This window comes from Myxine glutinosa, chromosome 8, assembly GCF_964187855.1.
Source record: "Myxine glutinosa chromosome 8, kmMyxGlut1.1, whole genome shotgun sequence".
In the NCBI taxonomy this organism is placed as follows: domain Eukaryota; kingdom Metazoa; phylum Chordata; class Myxini; order Myxiniformes; family Myxinidae; genus Myxine; species Myxine glutinosa.
Window position 1 is genome coordinate 93,601,499 of NC_136268.1, and position 16,027 is coordinate 93,617,525.

General features: G+C 47.5%; 1 protein-coding gene across 2 annotated transcripts in view; it reads left to right on the forward strand.

Annotated features, from left to right (window-relative positions):
- Positions 1-15,360, forward strand: part of MIGA1 (mitoguardin 1) — a 102,451-nt gene extending 87,091 nt beyond the window's left edge. For both annotated transcript variants that reach the window (XM_068124855.2, XM_078783548.1), the window contains exons 14-16: positions 261-314; positions 13,483-13,599; positions 14,866-15,360. In XM_068124855.2, the coding sequence (XP_067980956.2) occupies positions 261-314; positions 13,483-13,599; positions 14,866-15,168 (474 nt within the window). In that variant the 3' untranslated portion in view covers positions 15,169-15,360. The remainder of the gene's footprint in view (positions 1-260; positions 315-13,482; positions 13,600-14,865) is intronic.
- The last annotated feature ends 667 nt before the right edge of the window (positions 15,361-16,027 follow it).

A 16,027-nucleotide genomic window follows, 5' to 3' on the forward strand; every position in this document is an offset into this window, starting at 1 on the left:
GGTACATTTCGATGGAAGGTGTGATGGTGACGTTGCATGATTAATTTAAATAACAGCTTTCAGGAACCTTGAAAAACACTTTATGTCATACATTTGTGATTTTGATGCGTTGCAAGCAAGGGTTGTTGCTTCTTGGACCAAGCAATTTTATGTTGTGGTTATTAACTTCACTTTCCTTTGCATTAACTGTTTTTGATGTATGACTTAAGTGAGTAAAAGCTAAATAATTGTACTTCTTGCCTTGATGTTTGCCATTTCAGGCCCTCACCACTGCGTGCTGGTCTGTACTGAAGGCAAAGCGAAGTCTGTTGCAGGTACATCAATTTCTCCATTCTCCACTTCATCACCAAGTTCACCTTGGTATTCTGTGTGATTTTTGCCAATTGTTTGTGTAACTCCATTTTACCTTCTAAATTAAGCCTGGTGTTGGCTTAACGGTTCGGGTGCTGGCTTGGGATCCTGGGATCCTGGGTTTGAATCCCGGTCGACCATTGAATTAACGCCAGGGGGGTTGACTCGGCCTGTCATCCCTCCGAGGTCGGCAAATTGAGTACCAGCTCACTGGTAATTGGGGCACTGCATCAGCGCCACAAACGTGCTTCCAGAAAAATGATGCAACCAGTAGCCACAGGCTGCATACGAAACAACCTTCTCAAAAAAAAAAAAATTCTGCCATGCAAAAGAGAATGGGTATCTATGATCATCAGTCAATTCCATGGCGATCTAAAACTACATTTCTAATGATGTAAAAATAGGAATATCTAAATATACATAATAATGTAAATATTAAAATGGCAAATATATATATATTACATATATTAATGTTCGGTACCTCCCGGATGATGTAGAAACCTGAAATTTTTCATGATGACGGACATCAAAGCCGATACACTGGGGAAAATCACAGAACTGTAAACCGTAAACAGTAAACGAAAAAACAAACTAGAACGGGCACTCGGTAGAGCGCATACCTTCGCCGCAGCTACTGTTCTGTACTTGGCATGGGAGTGTAGGGAACAGAACAACAAAAATACGATTTTGACCTTTTCGTGACCTTGACCTTGACCTTTGACCCGATTGCTCCCAAAATCTAATCAAATGTGTCCCGTATAATAACCAATCATCCCACCAAATTTCATGCAATTCGGTTGAATACTTTTTGAGTTATGCGAATAACATACACACACACACACACACAGACATACAAATAAATACACAGCGATCAAAACATAACCTTCCGCTTTTGCGAAGGTAATCTATCTATAATTCCAGTAATCTCTGTGTGTGTGTCTGTCTGTGTGTTTGTCTGTGACCGCTGTTTCTCGACAACCACGGGTCCGATATACTTGAAACTTGCCAGGTATATTGCTGGGGACCCGAGGATGTGCCTTTTCAAGGTTTCATATTAATCGGACAATTACTTACCGAGATATGTCCAAAAAACGCTTCAACCAATCAGAGAGCAGCGAGCTATCACGTGTGCCGAACCGTTAATGCAATGCAAGCGTTAATGCGTTAATGCAAGGCTTTTCGTTTTTTTCCCTCTTCTCTTTCTACTTTTCCTTGCGATTAAATTGCAAACAGCCAAAATACGTTGGCGCTAATTGAATAATTGGCCATTAACACTAAAATAATCGTAACTGCGATATGCCAACTTCCGGACAGTGCAGCCTTCCATGTTGTTGTTGTTTGCAGCAGCTGTTTGCAGCAAGGGAAGGCTTTTCTTTTTTCCCCTCTTCTCTTTCTACTTTGCCTTGCGATTAAATTGCAAACAGCCAAAATACGTTGGCGCTAATTGAATAATTGGGCATTATGTTTTACAACTAATAAAAACGAATTTGCGATTCATTCGCTTTCCTGCGCGTTTGTGTACGCGATGGCGATTTCTTTACCAAACTCCGGAAGCCGTTCGCTTTGGACCAAACCATTGCATGTAAATAGAGGGGGGGGGTTCTGTGGTCGTTGCGAATGGACCAAACCATTCATGTAAATAGAGGGGGGGGATTGTCACTGTACTCGCAAGCCGTTCGCCGTTCGCTTTGGCGTTGCGAATGGACCAAACCATTTCATGTAAATAGAGGGGGGGGATATAATTTTAGATAGATATATAGTACGGGCATATATATAGTACGGGCATGCCCTAGTAATTGTAATTTCTATAACTGAAAACTGTGAAATAAAAACCTTAATGAAAATTTACATTAAAAAACCGTATACCCTCAATTGATATCTTGCAGGAGGTTGGTAGTCCTTGCCTATTAACCATAAAGCTTCTATTTAATATGTACCTACAGACAAAACACGGTTCGTTATTGCTTGCAATGTGTAAGCATACCCCACGTGTGTGTGTGTGTGTGTGTGTGTGTGTGTGTGTGTGTGTGTGTGTGTGTGTGTGTGTGTGTGTGTGTGTGTGTGTGTGTGTGTGTGTGTGTGTGTGTGTGTGTGTGTGTGTGTGTGTGTGTGTGTGTGTGTATACACACACACACATAACCTAAAAATATTTTTCACAACTTCTTTATTGCATGAACATGTGTAACACCTTCTTTTTCAACATAATCTCCATTTTGTTCAATGCATTTTTTCCAGCGCTTTACTAAGGCCTGGATTCCTCTAAAAAATATATTTTAGCTGCTTGTGTAGCCATTCGTGCACCGCCTCTTGGACCTCTTTGTCGGATCGGAAAGTGGTTCCACCAAGCGCCTCTTTAAATGGCCCAAAGATGTGGTAATCCGAAGGGGCGAGGTCTGGCGAGTAGGGTGGATGAGGAAGACACTCAAAATGCAGGTCCTCGATTGTTGCAGCTGTAACTCGGGCAGTATGTAGTTGTAATTGTCATGGTTCTCTTTTTGAGGCAATGTTTTTATGGCCGGATGCTCTTCCTGACGCCAACCCTTTTAGTCTCCTCTTACGACACGCAGGGATACGGTGTACCTATTCTAAACCGGGGTACACACTGGGAAGTGGCCGTGTGCTGTGTGCAGGAAGGGTGTCGGAGTGAATTCCATTCAATGTACAATGTGCGCTGAGTGGGTTCATCAAAAATGTAGTGGTTTGAGAGGGTCATTAACCAGTGTGGCAGCTACATTCAAGTGTAAGGTGTGCACAGAGGGAGCTGCAGATGGAGGAAATGTTGAGTTGGATCTTGGAGACGGCGTGAAGCTGGAAGGTGTGAAAACATTTTGTTACCTAGGAGACATGCTGAATGGAGAAGGTGGATCAGACTCGGCAACGGTTGCAAGAGTGAGATGTGCATGGAAGAAGTTTCGGGAACTGAGTGGTGTGCTGACGAGGAGGGGAGTGTCGTTGAAGCTGAAGGGAAAGGTGTTTGCTGCCTGTGTGAGAAGTGTTATGATTTATGGGAGCGAGACATGGGTAATGAACGTAGAGCAGCAACGAAGGCTGGAAAGGGTGGAAATGCGAATGGTTCGGTGGATGTGTGGAGTATCGTTGAGAGAGAGGAAGACAAATGATGAATTGCGAAAGATGATGGGAATAGAGCCTGTTATGGATGCTGTGAAGAGAAACGGTTTGAGATGGTTTGGTCATGTGTTGAGGAAGGATGAAAGTGACTGGTTGAGAAGAGTGATGGAAATGAATGTAGAAGGAAGTAGAGGACGGGGAAGACCGAGAAAGACTTGGCTAAAGATGGTCGAAGAAGAAATGCGGGCAAGGGGGTTAACAAGGGAGATGCAGAAAATAGGGCAAAATGGAGAAGATTGTCATGGGGACTGCAAGGCTAACCCCCGCTCTTGCAGGGAAAATGGCCTTTAAATGCCTGTTGTTGTTTGTGTTGGTGAATTTGAATGGCGCCACTCTTTGCTTGCCCTTTTCGTTTCTGGCTTAAAATAGTGGTCCCAGCTTTCATCCCCAGTCACAATGCGCTGTAAGAAAGTGCCGCCTTCTGTTTCGTAATGTCGCAGAAGTTCTTCACATGCATCCACTCGCCGTTCTTTCAGTTTGGGTGTGAGTTGTCTAGGCACCCACCTTGCAGACACTTTGCAGAACTCCAGCACGTTGTGAATGATATGGTGTGCTGAACCATGGCTAATGTTCAATTCTGAGATCACTTCATCCAGCGCAATGCGACAGTTTTCCCTTGGCACGCGCACAACTCCTGCAATCATTTCTGGTGTGTCGGCTGTGTGAGGCCGGCCTGAGCGAGCAGCATCTGCCACACTGGACACTCCACTTTAAAACTTTCTGTCCTAGTTGTACACCTGCTGCAGCGATAAACACGCGTCACCATATTGCATCTTCATTCTGCAATGGATTTCACTGGGATTCACACCCTCACTTCCCAAGAAATGGATGACAGACCGGTGCTCCTCCCTGGTGCATGCTTCTCAGGAAGCCGCCATCTTGGAACTGCTCTACTAACGTCATATGCTCAATGTTGCCAGATCTAAAACAGGCAAAACATGACTCTTTTCCATAGATATAACATATGTCGTCTTCAACTACACACATTACATTCTCTAATTTATATCGCCATTTTAAGGTTACTTATTGACGCCCTCATATATAATATATTGTCGTGTAATTCCCCTCGGTGAATATCGGGGAATCGCCAATAGCAAATCGAGCGTTATTTGAGGCGTTATTCAAAAGCGGATTTCACTATATACGCGTGGGAGGAATTAAGAAGAAGAAGAAGCGGGAAGCTTTTACCTGACGCGGATGGTCGAGCAGTCTTCAACCCTGGGGAAATTAACTCAAGTGGGAACGGGTTTAGAATATACAAGGGAAAATAATATAAGGGTTTATTTACAACGGAATTCTGGGAACAAGAACGTGCCGGTAAATAACTAATGTTTCTAAAATGGAGCGCTCCCACACCAGACGTCTAAAACAAACACAAGGGAGAATTTATGAAAAGAACCGCGTCGTGTGGATGTGTGCTGGGTTCAGCTCTAATGGCTGGTGTGTCAGGGATCGTCAGGCCCCAAGCTCATCGTCCGAACACGGCTCCGGTTGGCGGGAAGAAGGCCTCGATGCGCCTTTGTTCGCGCGCTGCTAGGCTAGCGCACGCTGCCGCGGAAAGCCTCGCGTCCCCGTGTGATCGCTCGCGAGGTCCCGAGCGTGAACGCAGAGAAGGAGAATCATCAGCTCTCCACCGTCCGTTGTCGCCCAACAAGCAAGGGTCCAAACGAGAAGAAGTCCAATGCAAGGGAAGGCAGTCCAAATGAGAGGGAACCAGAACAAGAAGGGATCCAACGCAAGAAACCAAAATGTCGGCCAGCCAGTTGTTTTATCGGCCATCTCGTGACGTCAGCTGTCCTCTCCACCAATGGCCGCATCACTTCTCTCTCATGCTAATCAGTCCGTCGCCTCTCGACCTACCAATCAGTGGGTCGCTCTTTGCTCTGCCCCTGACCAATCACCAGTCCTTCCTTACTCTAGCCTTTGGTTGGTCGACTCCTGCCCAATAGCGCGTCCTTCTGGGTGTGGCTCCCAGCCTGCCTGTGCTGTGTTTCATCACCATGCCGGTGCAATGCGTGGGCGCTTCCTGCCTGCACTACTCTTGTGAGTTGTATTGTGGGGCGTGGGGGATTTAATTAGTGTATGTGCTGTTATTGGGCTTAACTAATGTCTATGGTGTAGTGCCATATGGGACAAAGGATAGATAACCAGGTCTCACACACAGCGGAATTAACATAATCCCTACTCTATTTAACACAAGGCCATCCTTGTATGACCACAAATATACACTTACGCGAACAACCCACCTAAACAAACTTATTACATGTGTGGTTCCCTATCACGGGTGGAGTTGGACAGGTTCCCTATCATGATACCTACACAGATCTACCTGATCTATATACCACTCTACCCCAAAATTCATAACAATATATATATATATATGTATATATATATTGTCATGCAACTGCGATTAACATCAGAGTTGCGGAGGCCGATTACAAGGCTTTAAATTCCCGAGGCGAAAACTCAATAGCGGATTCCAATCAAGCACTTAAACGCGCGGAATGGCGGGACACAGCGAAAGCCCTGCAGCCTTACCTATTAAAATCAAACACCCAGGAAAACTGTGTTCAGATATATACAGAAAATAATACAACGATTTATTAATGAAAAGTAAAGACAGTGAAAAAGCACGCGCCGGTAATAACTCTAATAAGAAGCCTAAATTGGGATCCCACACACAACAGATATCAAACACAATACGAGGGAGATGAATACGAAAATAACACGTCTCGTCATTTAAAGTGTAAACGCAGAGCTCGGGCTTATCTGGCTCTAGTCGTCTTCAGTGCAACACGGCCCCGCGGCCCTCTCCGTCCGCCTCCGAGCGCCACCAGGCCTCGTCGGTTCAACGGCACACCACGAGCTCCCTTGCTCCAAAGGTCCAACGCAGGGCTGCACAAAGCAAGCGAACTCCACTCGACCAGGGACAGGAAGGACTCTCCAAACTCGGGATCGCACCGGGACTCTCTCAAGCCGTGAACTCCTTCGAACTCCACTCAACTCGACTCTCCTCGACTCTCTGGTCCAGCTCAACTCAACTGTACTTCCGAAAATGGCGTCCTCTCCTCAATAATATCCCTGGCCGATGACGTCACATTGGCGCACTGTTCTGCCAATCAGAGCCTCCCACGACTCGCCGGCTCGTCTAGGAGCACGCCCACTGCACCACAGCCGCTCCCGTCCCCGACTACGTGGTCACCGCACGTGCTATGCGAGGTGGGCAGGCCTTTTGGAGGTGTAAATGGTGGCGGCCAATTGTGGCGGTGTTTTTGGCCTGGTTTCCTGTCCGTTTTCTTCCGAAGTCATTGTCAGGGAAAGGAATTATTTAATGTTGCACTAGGGACCTAACTAATGTTTATGTGGTTTGCAGTGCCATAATGGACAAAGGTTTGACTACTCGGTGAGACTCACAGGGGCGTTATCTTTAATCCCTAACTACCTAACATTCGAATCTCCTGGTAGATCCACAATCATGCATCTTACCCCGACAAACACCTAAACATGAAGAACTTATTACAGGTAGATTCCCTATCGCGACAGTCGAATACCTACCTATACAGATCTACCTGGCTCTAGATATTGCTTTACCCCCAGACATAACACAGCCCCCCCCCCCCCCCCCTGGAACCGTAGCTCCTGCAAGGTTCACTGCAGGCGCTACCATTCCAGCCTTAACACTGTCACACACTTAATTAACCTATGAAATAAATTAGGAAGGGCTGTGGGAAGTGAGTCGGGCTACCTACCTACACTTCCTTAACATGCTAAACCCCTTAACCATAATGCAAGTATGTACATTTTCTTCATTGTTCCTGTGGAGGGAGGCAACAAACAACGCACCAAAACTCCTACCTTATCCACAAACTTAACCAAATTACAAAATTCACAAACTCTATACATTCTTTTACATATCCCGGTCTACAGACCTCGTCCCCCGGTGGATGCCACAAGGCAAAACCTTACCTGCGGGCCATCCCCAATGCACCCCATAAATTTCCACGGGCCCTGTCCAGGTGTTGCAGGTGAGTGACATGGCTCGGTGGATTTCGCCCACATTCATTCAACACAGACCCCTTATCCACTCATACCCATTCCAAAAATCATCATTGCTCAAAATCGTTTCACAGCACTTATTTCACTACACCCACCCTGCAGGACCATGGCATTGATGTCACTCGTGTGTGTGCATTCCTCAACTAGGCAGCGGGGAGGTACCGCACAAAAGGATGGTGGGGGCGCTTCAGGCTGTGGTGCCCGCAGTCCCAAAACAAGTCAACCGACTTACAAGTTCATTGCCCCCCCCCCCCCTCCTTTACCTCTTGGCCCCGTGACAGCCCAACAGCCCCTTTCCGCCGTTACCTCGCCGGTGAGGGTCTCCACATACACCAGGCTCCTCCGCGGCCTCCTGCTTCAGCGCAGCAACACGGGTCACTGGGGTTCCTCCTCACCCCGCGGCGCCCAACCAGACCCTCCACCGACGAGCTCCAATTTCCAGATACCACCGGCTGCCAGGGGTAATTGCCACAGAGGGGGGCCGCAGGCATCGCTCCTCAGAGCTTGATCCGTACCTGCAGACACACACACCTTCCCCACCCACAAGACCCCAAAACACACTTCCTCCCCCGCTGCCATTCAATTCTCCACACAACTCAGCACAATTCAGCACAATTCCATAGGTGGTGTAAAAGGTGTTACAAGGCTTGCCCTGGCCTGCTTCATGTGAAATCCCCCATTTCACATTGAATCACATTACACATTTCCAAAAGCACAATTATCACCCCTCATTATCTCCAATAATCATCACTCACTCTCCAGGTTCCACTCTCACGACCACATCAAAACACATAACCACAACACAAAAACATACGCCACCCACAAGACACTGTGTGGCCCCCATTCCATCCCCTCATCCCATGTCATCACTCTCACCCGCCTCCCAACTCCAAATTACATGTCCCCAATTTAACAAGCAAGTCCTGAAGCCTGGGACAGTACACATCAACCACTCGCCTCACCTTGATGTACAGGTAACTAAGGTTGGTCAGGTCCAAAGTGCAATCCACCCACAAAATCCCAAAATTTCTCATTGAGCCTACCAAATACTTCCAAATTTCTCTTTTGTCCCCACTATACTGGCAGGTATGTGGATCCGCATCCAACGGTGATCATCACTTCACAACTACCTTTGGCCACGACAGCTCTGCACCTCTACCGTGCAAGGGTCATCAGGACAAGGTGAGCAGTCAAAACGCCAACATGGCCCATGAGCGTCCATAAGGTGCGACCCACCATCAATCCTTCGGCCGCCCTGCGAGGAACACAGCTGCACCAGCCCCAGCTGGCCAATGTGGTGAGCACTTGCTGCCAAAACACACTACCGCACACACAACCTCGGCCCTGGGGGGCACGGTCGCAGTGCGTGGCATCCCTACAGCCACGTCCCCTGCACCTCCCCATCATCCCCCAGTCCGACTACAGAACTGCAGCCCCCCCAGTGCTCACCCACACTTGACCACACCAAGGTCCAGTCAACAGCCATGCTCCACCAGGAGACCCACCCAGAAGACATGGTCCACACACCTCGAACACGCACAGCACCACGTTGACCCTCAGACCACACAACTGCATCCCCATGATCCCACGTCCCAAATATCAGCACAGTTTCCCCCGCAACCAGTTGTAGGCTGTGTCCTGCTACCCTATTAATTTTATCACAGCCTCCAACACTTTGGTCTAACACACCTGGATCAATAATGGCATCACTAAACAGTGTCCACCATTTCTCTTCACAAAATTCACCCTTAAATCTGCATCTAATCCACAGATTACCCATGCCAAACATTCGTCACATTTTACTAACCTCACCAAAGAAAGATGCTTTGCCATACACATGCCAGCCGAGCATGGCCCATATACTCGACTCGCTACACATCTCCCGATTCATCAACCCCATGGCTCTCTTCCAAACCCGAGAGTCCATAAATCATAACGGAGCATCTGTGGAAGGTCACTCTCACCCTCATGTTCCACAGATGCCCCAATGGTTGTCCGGCAGGCTGTCTCATTCCTGTCCATTCGGATCGACCCGCGTCCATAGACCAACCACCATGCCAGGTCACCACATGCTGGTTGTCCCAAAGTCTCAGGGAGAGGGTGCCAGGTCGCATGCCCAGGTGGTCACTACATCAGGCCCAAGCTGGCCGTCCACAGTGCCACCACCAAAGCGCGACCCACAACACCTCCCCCTAGTGGTCCTCAATAAATGCCAACCCAGGCTTGAGACCACCTCGGACCCCCTGAAGATCTTAACCCCCACCAGGGTCCGGTGACCCTGCCGGACCGAGCCACTCGCCCGGCCGGCGCCCCGACGGACAAGGGACGCAACACTCCACCAGACCCCCCGTGGGGCCCAGGTCGTACCTCGACACCCAAGGCTGGACCCCACGTCCAAATCTCACCAGCACAGCCCCCCAGCTGGCTGGCATACCCAAATTTTGAAAGGGGCAACTTTTGCCCGAGGCCATCACCCTTGACCTCTCCCGGTCCAAATCCCGCAGCCAAGGGACCAATCCCAACCATGGCTGCTCCAAATCAATTTCCCATTGAAATGTAATTTTCTTTTTTCTTTTAAAATTTCTCACCACCTGTGCCAAACCAAACCACAGCTGCAGGTAACAACTCCCTCAGGTTGTTCCGCCCGTCCCTGCGGCTGGTCCACATTCCCTGCAGGGGCCAAATCGTCGGAGGCTCGATCTCCCGACTCCCCAAGGTCCGAATCCAGCCCGGAGCCAACACACTCCCCCAGCTGGTTCTGCAATTTCGGAGCCTCTGTTTCCAAATCGTAGTGTACGGTGAGGGTCCCCTCGGTCATTACAACCTCCTCCTCGGACCAACTCACCTCATTCCCCAGGCTCCTTTGGGCCTGAACAAGCTCTACCTCCATGGGACTATCCCAGGTCCCCAGCCGCTGAATCAAATCATCCTCATCATCATCATCATTACAAATCATTTCTGGCCCCGCCAGGTCTTCATCATTATCCCCAATAAATACCCGGTCCGGCTCCATTGCACGGACCCCCAAAATCTCTACCCCCTCTTGCTCCGCAACACCGCCCTGGTGCTGCACCAATTCCAATTCATCCCCCTGTTGAGGTGTTGTGACATCCACACGGTCCCGATAAACAACCAGGCCAGAATGTGGGAAACATTCCCCATTACAACTCTCACATTCCAAATTTCCTTCCCCATTCACCTGTGGGCACCGAAAAATGGCCTCTAAACGGTGGTTATTCACCTGTGGCCACTCCCCGCTCACCTGTGGACACTCCACGTTTACCTGCAGGCATTCCCCATCTACCTGTACACATTCCCCATCCAACTGTGGACATTCCCCATCCACCTGTACACATTCCCCATCTACCTGTACACCTGCAGTCTCTCCATATACCTGTGGACATTCCCCGCTCACCTGTACACTTGCCACAATTGCCATTCCCGGTGCAATTCCCAATTTGTCTTCCCCCCTTTCAGATTGAATTCCTGCCACCTTTGGCTTCTCCTGTGCCCCGGCGGCACCATTCGTTCGTCCTTCCTTCAATTTACTCGTTTGTTCCTTCAGACTGTCACTCATTCCCTTCATTCCTTCCCTACATTCATTCCCCTGCGACTCCATTTTGCTTTCCATTTCTCCCATCTCCTTACTCAATCCCCCAATTTGATTTCCCATCCCTTCAATTTTATTACTCTGAGCATCCATTTTATTTTCCAACCCTCCAATTTTATCATTTATTTCCCGAATTTCTGCAAGGTTCCGCTCACCCTGTGCGTTCATGTCTCCCATCTGCTTTCCCAATCGCTCCATAATTTGCATTAAGGCCTGGGTGTCTATGGGGGACGTCCCACTTGTTCTCGGCTCCCCGGTAGGGGAGAGTGATAAGTTGGTGCTCGGGACGGGGGAGGTTCCAAGGCTCACCTCTACATCTAATTCCCCTATTTCCGGCTCACTCCCTATGCTGACGGAAGCCTCGCTGCGTACTTCCATCTCGTCAATCTCCGACATCTGCTTTCCGGAAGATTGTTTCCCGCGCGCGTATATATTTTAATTCCAAAAACACAATTTAAATTTGACGAAGACACGATATCGCGTTCCGTATGTCCAATCGACTATACAAATTTCTCCGCCTCGACTATAAAAATTTTGCGTCCGACATCGGGTGGAATGTATGCCCGACCGTGTCGATGTCTCGCCGCGGACAAAAAAATTTGTCCGACGGGTTTGAATCCCACTCCTGACACCAAATGTCATGCAACTGCGATTAACATCAGAGAGTTGCGGAGGCCGATTATGAGGCTTTAAACTCCCGAGGCGAAAACTCAATAGCGGATTCCAATCAAGCACTTAAACGCACGGAATGGCGGGACACAGCCAAAGCCCTGCAGCCTTACCTATTAAAATCAAACACCCAGGAAAACTGCGTTCAGATATATACAGAAAATAATACAACGATTTATTAATGAAAAGTAAAGACAGTGAAAAAGCACGCGCCGGTAATAACTCTAATAAGAAGCCTAAATTGGGATCCCACACACAACAGATATCAAACACAATACGAGGGAGATGAATACGAAAATAACACGTCTCGTCATGTAAAGTGTAAACGCGGAGCTCGGGCTTATCTGGCTCTAGTCATCTTCAGTGTAACGCGGCCCTCTCCGTCCGCCTCCGAGCGCCACCAGGCCTCGTCGGTTCAACGGCACACCACGAGCTCCCTTGCTCCAAAGGTCCAACGCAGGGCTGCACAAAGCAAGCGAACTCCACTCGACCAGGGACAGGAAGGACTCTCCAAACTCGGGATCGCACCGGGACTCTCTCAAGTGGTGAACTCCTTCGAACTCCACTCAACTCGACTCTCCTCGACTCTCTGGTCCAGCTCAACTCAAATGTACTCCCGAAAATGGCGTCCTCTCCTCGATAATATCCCTGGCCGATGACGTCACATTGGCGCACTGTTCTGCCAATCAGAGCCTCCCACGACTCGCCGGCTCGTCCAGGGGCAAGCCCACTGCACCACAGCCACTCCCGTCCCCGACTCCGTGGTCACTGCACGTGCTATGCGAGGTGGGCAGGCCATTTGGATGTGTAAATGGTGGCGGCCAATTGTGGCGGTGTTTTTGGCCTGGTTTCCTGTCTGTTTTCTTCCGAAGTCATTGTCAGGGAAAGGAATTATTTAATGTTGTGCTAGGGACCTAACTAATGTTTATGTGGTTTGCAGTGCCATAATGGACAAAGGTTTGACTACTAGGTGAGATTCACAGGGGCGTTATCTTTAATCCCTAACTACCTAACACTCGAATCTCCTGGTAGATCCACAATCATGCATCTTACCCCGACAAACACCTAAACATGAAGAACTTATTACAGGTAGATTCCCTATCGCGACAGTCGAATACCTACCTATACAGATCTACCTGGCTCTAGATATTGCTTTACCCCCAGACATAACAATATACTTATCTTTATTGAAGAATATTTTAATGCTTCACACAAGCTCTTAATATTATCAACATCTGCACTTCAAAACGGGTGGCTGCTGAGTGGCCAAGATTAAAAAATTTAAAGTAAAATGATCTCCTTTGTGAGAGAGAAGATTGCGCATAGAAGCTGACAAGTCATTGAAGTGTACCAGAAAAGATAAAGATTGACCTCCAATATTTGACATTACATGATAGCAGCTGCCTGGAGAATGTTGGCAGAGAACACAATCAAAATACACTTCTCTGCTTCAAGTCGGAACAATGTTTACCAAAATCTTTACGAGGAATACAGCAAATCTGTGACTTTTGGGAATGATTTTTATTTTTCTACCACTTCAAAATGTAAACAGAAGCTGTGAACATTTTTTTTTTTTTTGCAGAAAAGTACAAATGAATGAATTTGTTCTTTGTGAGGAGCTGACAATATACTAAAAACTCGACTTTCCATATACTTGTGCATTCCAGGTTGCAGATGGTTTCATGTCCCGGTTTTACGCAATCTCTGAGCACGTGAGTCCTGTGCTCGCTTGGGGTTTCTTGAGTCAAAAGGAGCCGCTCCATCAACTCTGCTGCTTTTTTAAAGTAAGGCACTGTGGATTTTTATTGGGAGGAGAATGACTTTTTGAATAGATTTCAGTGCCCTTTTCTTTTCTTTATATCTTTTTTTTTTTGTATGCAGTGCGACGCTCGTGGAAGAGCTAGACCATCTAACGGATCAGGTTGTAACAGACCAAAAGGAATAGTAGAAAGAGGGTGGGGGTGGGGGAGTCACACCAACCACAGGGTTGAGGGATAGAATAGAGGGAGAATTGTATAAATAATGGATGTGGGGAAGATGAGGATGAGGGCTAGGGGAAGGCACAAGGTGTGAACAAGATGAATTCAGTACCACAAACTAATAGGTAGGAGAAGCTGGAAACCTGAAAAGAGGTAGGCTTGGGGAGGGTTGTCGGAGGTAGAAAAGATCACGGTTCTTGTACAGGTAGTCTCTGGTTTCTGAACACCCAGCTTCGAACATACGTTCGTTCATATTAGCATTATACTTTATAACCATGTTTCGGTTTTTCAAACGTTTGGATCCATTCATACAGCATGACTTTTTCGAACATACCATGCTGAATGCTAAATACAGAAAATCGGCCCTCAGGAGTGAATTACCCATTCGCACCGTCTTCTCCTCTTCCCTTTATAAGAGCTTGGGCTAATGGTACCAATCCCCTACCCTACCTTGACCATGATCCTCCTCCTCCACTCCCCTCTGTCCTTGGCCAACTCTCTCCACTCTCCAACCACCCCCACCTTACTTAAATCCCTCTTCATACAATCCTCCCGTCTCAACCAAGGTCTACCTCTTTTCCTCCTACCTTGCTCCCTCAACCTATCCGCTCTCTTTGTCATTCTCTCTTCCCCCGTTCGCAACAAGTGTCCTACCCATCTCAGCCAGCATTTCACCAATCTGTTCTCTGCTGTCCACTCCTATAGGTAATCACACTTTAATTCATACCTAATTCAGATTGGCTTCAAGCCTGGTATTAGCTTAACGGTTAAGGTCGCTGGCTTGAGATCTCAGGGTCCTGAGTTCAAGCCCCTGTCATCCGTTGAATTAACACCAGGTGAGTTGACTCAGCCTGTCATCCTTCAGAGGTTGGCAAAATGAGTACCACCTATCTGGTAATGGGGGCTTTGCATCAGCGGCACAGCTGCGCCCCCAGAAAATAATGCAGCCAAACAGCCACAGGCTGCACACGAATAAATAAGAATTTTGCAGAACTTTATCATTTATGGAGTATGGTAAAATATCTTGTACTCATTGGTGAAAAGTAATTTGTCATTGTGTTGTGTCCACAGCAACAGGTACTTTCCTTGCTCAAAGACATGTTTGACCTGGAGAAAGTACGATACACCACACTGGAACACCTTGCCAGTGACATCCTTTCACTATTTCACCGTCGCACCAGCATGCTGCTCACTTTCCTGGAGAATATACATGAACTGTGGGAAACCGTGGATCAAAACCAAGCTGAGAATCAGGTCCATGGTCATTTAGATTCTGAGAACTGTGTGGAAGTGCAAGAAGGCCTTTCTGACCCTTCCTACAGCAATGGTCAAAAAACCATAACTCCTCCAAGTCAAACAAACCATAGCTCCTAATCAAACATTAGGAGCTATGGTTCTTTGGGAATAATGATGCCACTGCTGTTGGAATCTGAGGATCTTCCTCAGTTAACTCTTCTTTTTCTTTCAAGCTTGCATTGGAGAGTAAAATTCATGATAGTGAAAAATATACAATGAACAAAGGAATGAGTGCTGTTACTGTGATGAGGAATGAAGGTTGCAATTGCATTTGTGGTGTGGACTCCAATTTTTAGAATGTCAGAGATGCAGTAAGTTCTGTGTCTAAATGTAATAATTGGGGATCATGTCTGATTGCCTTTTGCTTTAGCCATGATAGCACCTGAAAAGCACTGGTTCATATCCACCGACTTTGACGAACTGAACCACAACCTTATGGATATACAATTACGAAAGGAGATTAATGGGGAAGTAAGCCAAATCAGCAAACATAAGAAAATTAAATGTTCCTATTATTATGTACAAGCATCTTAAGATGACACAAGACTGATTTGATTTATTTCGTTTTGGTTTTTTCATGTATCTGGGCTGGGATAGGGATAGGCTAGGGGAAAGGGCAGGAGATGACGCATCGGTGCTCGCCACTGAGCTGAGCTGCCCGGGTTCAAATCTCAGCATGTCTATAGAATGTCGGCCTGGGATTTTTTGGCAGAGCAATATAAAATTGTGTGCTCTGTCCCTCGGATGGACGTTAAACTGGGCATTCCGTCTGCTAGCATTAGTTGGATGACGTTTGCAAAGCGTAGACTGTTATCGCCGATACCTGATCAATTTCCAAATTCCAGCCACCTTCCGTCGAACGTCAGGTCTGCCCAGCCCATTCATGAAAGACTTAGGCGAAAAAAAACTTCCCTGGCCTACCCCACAAGGAGGGAAT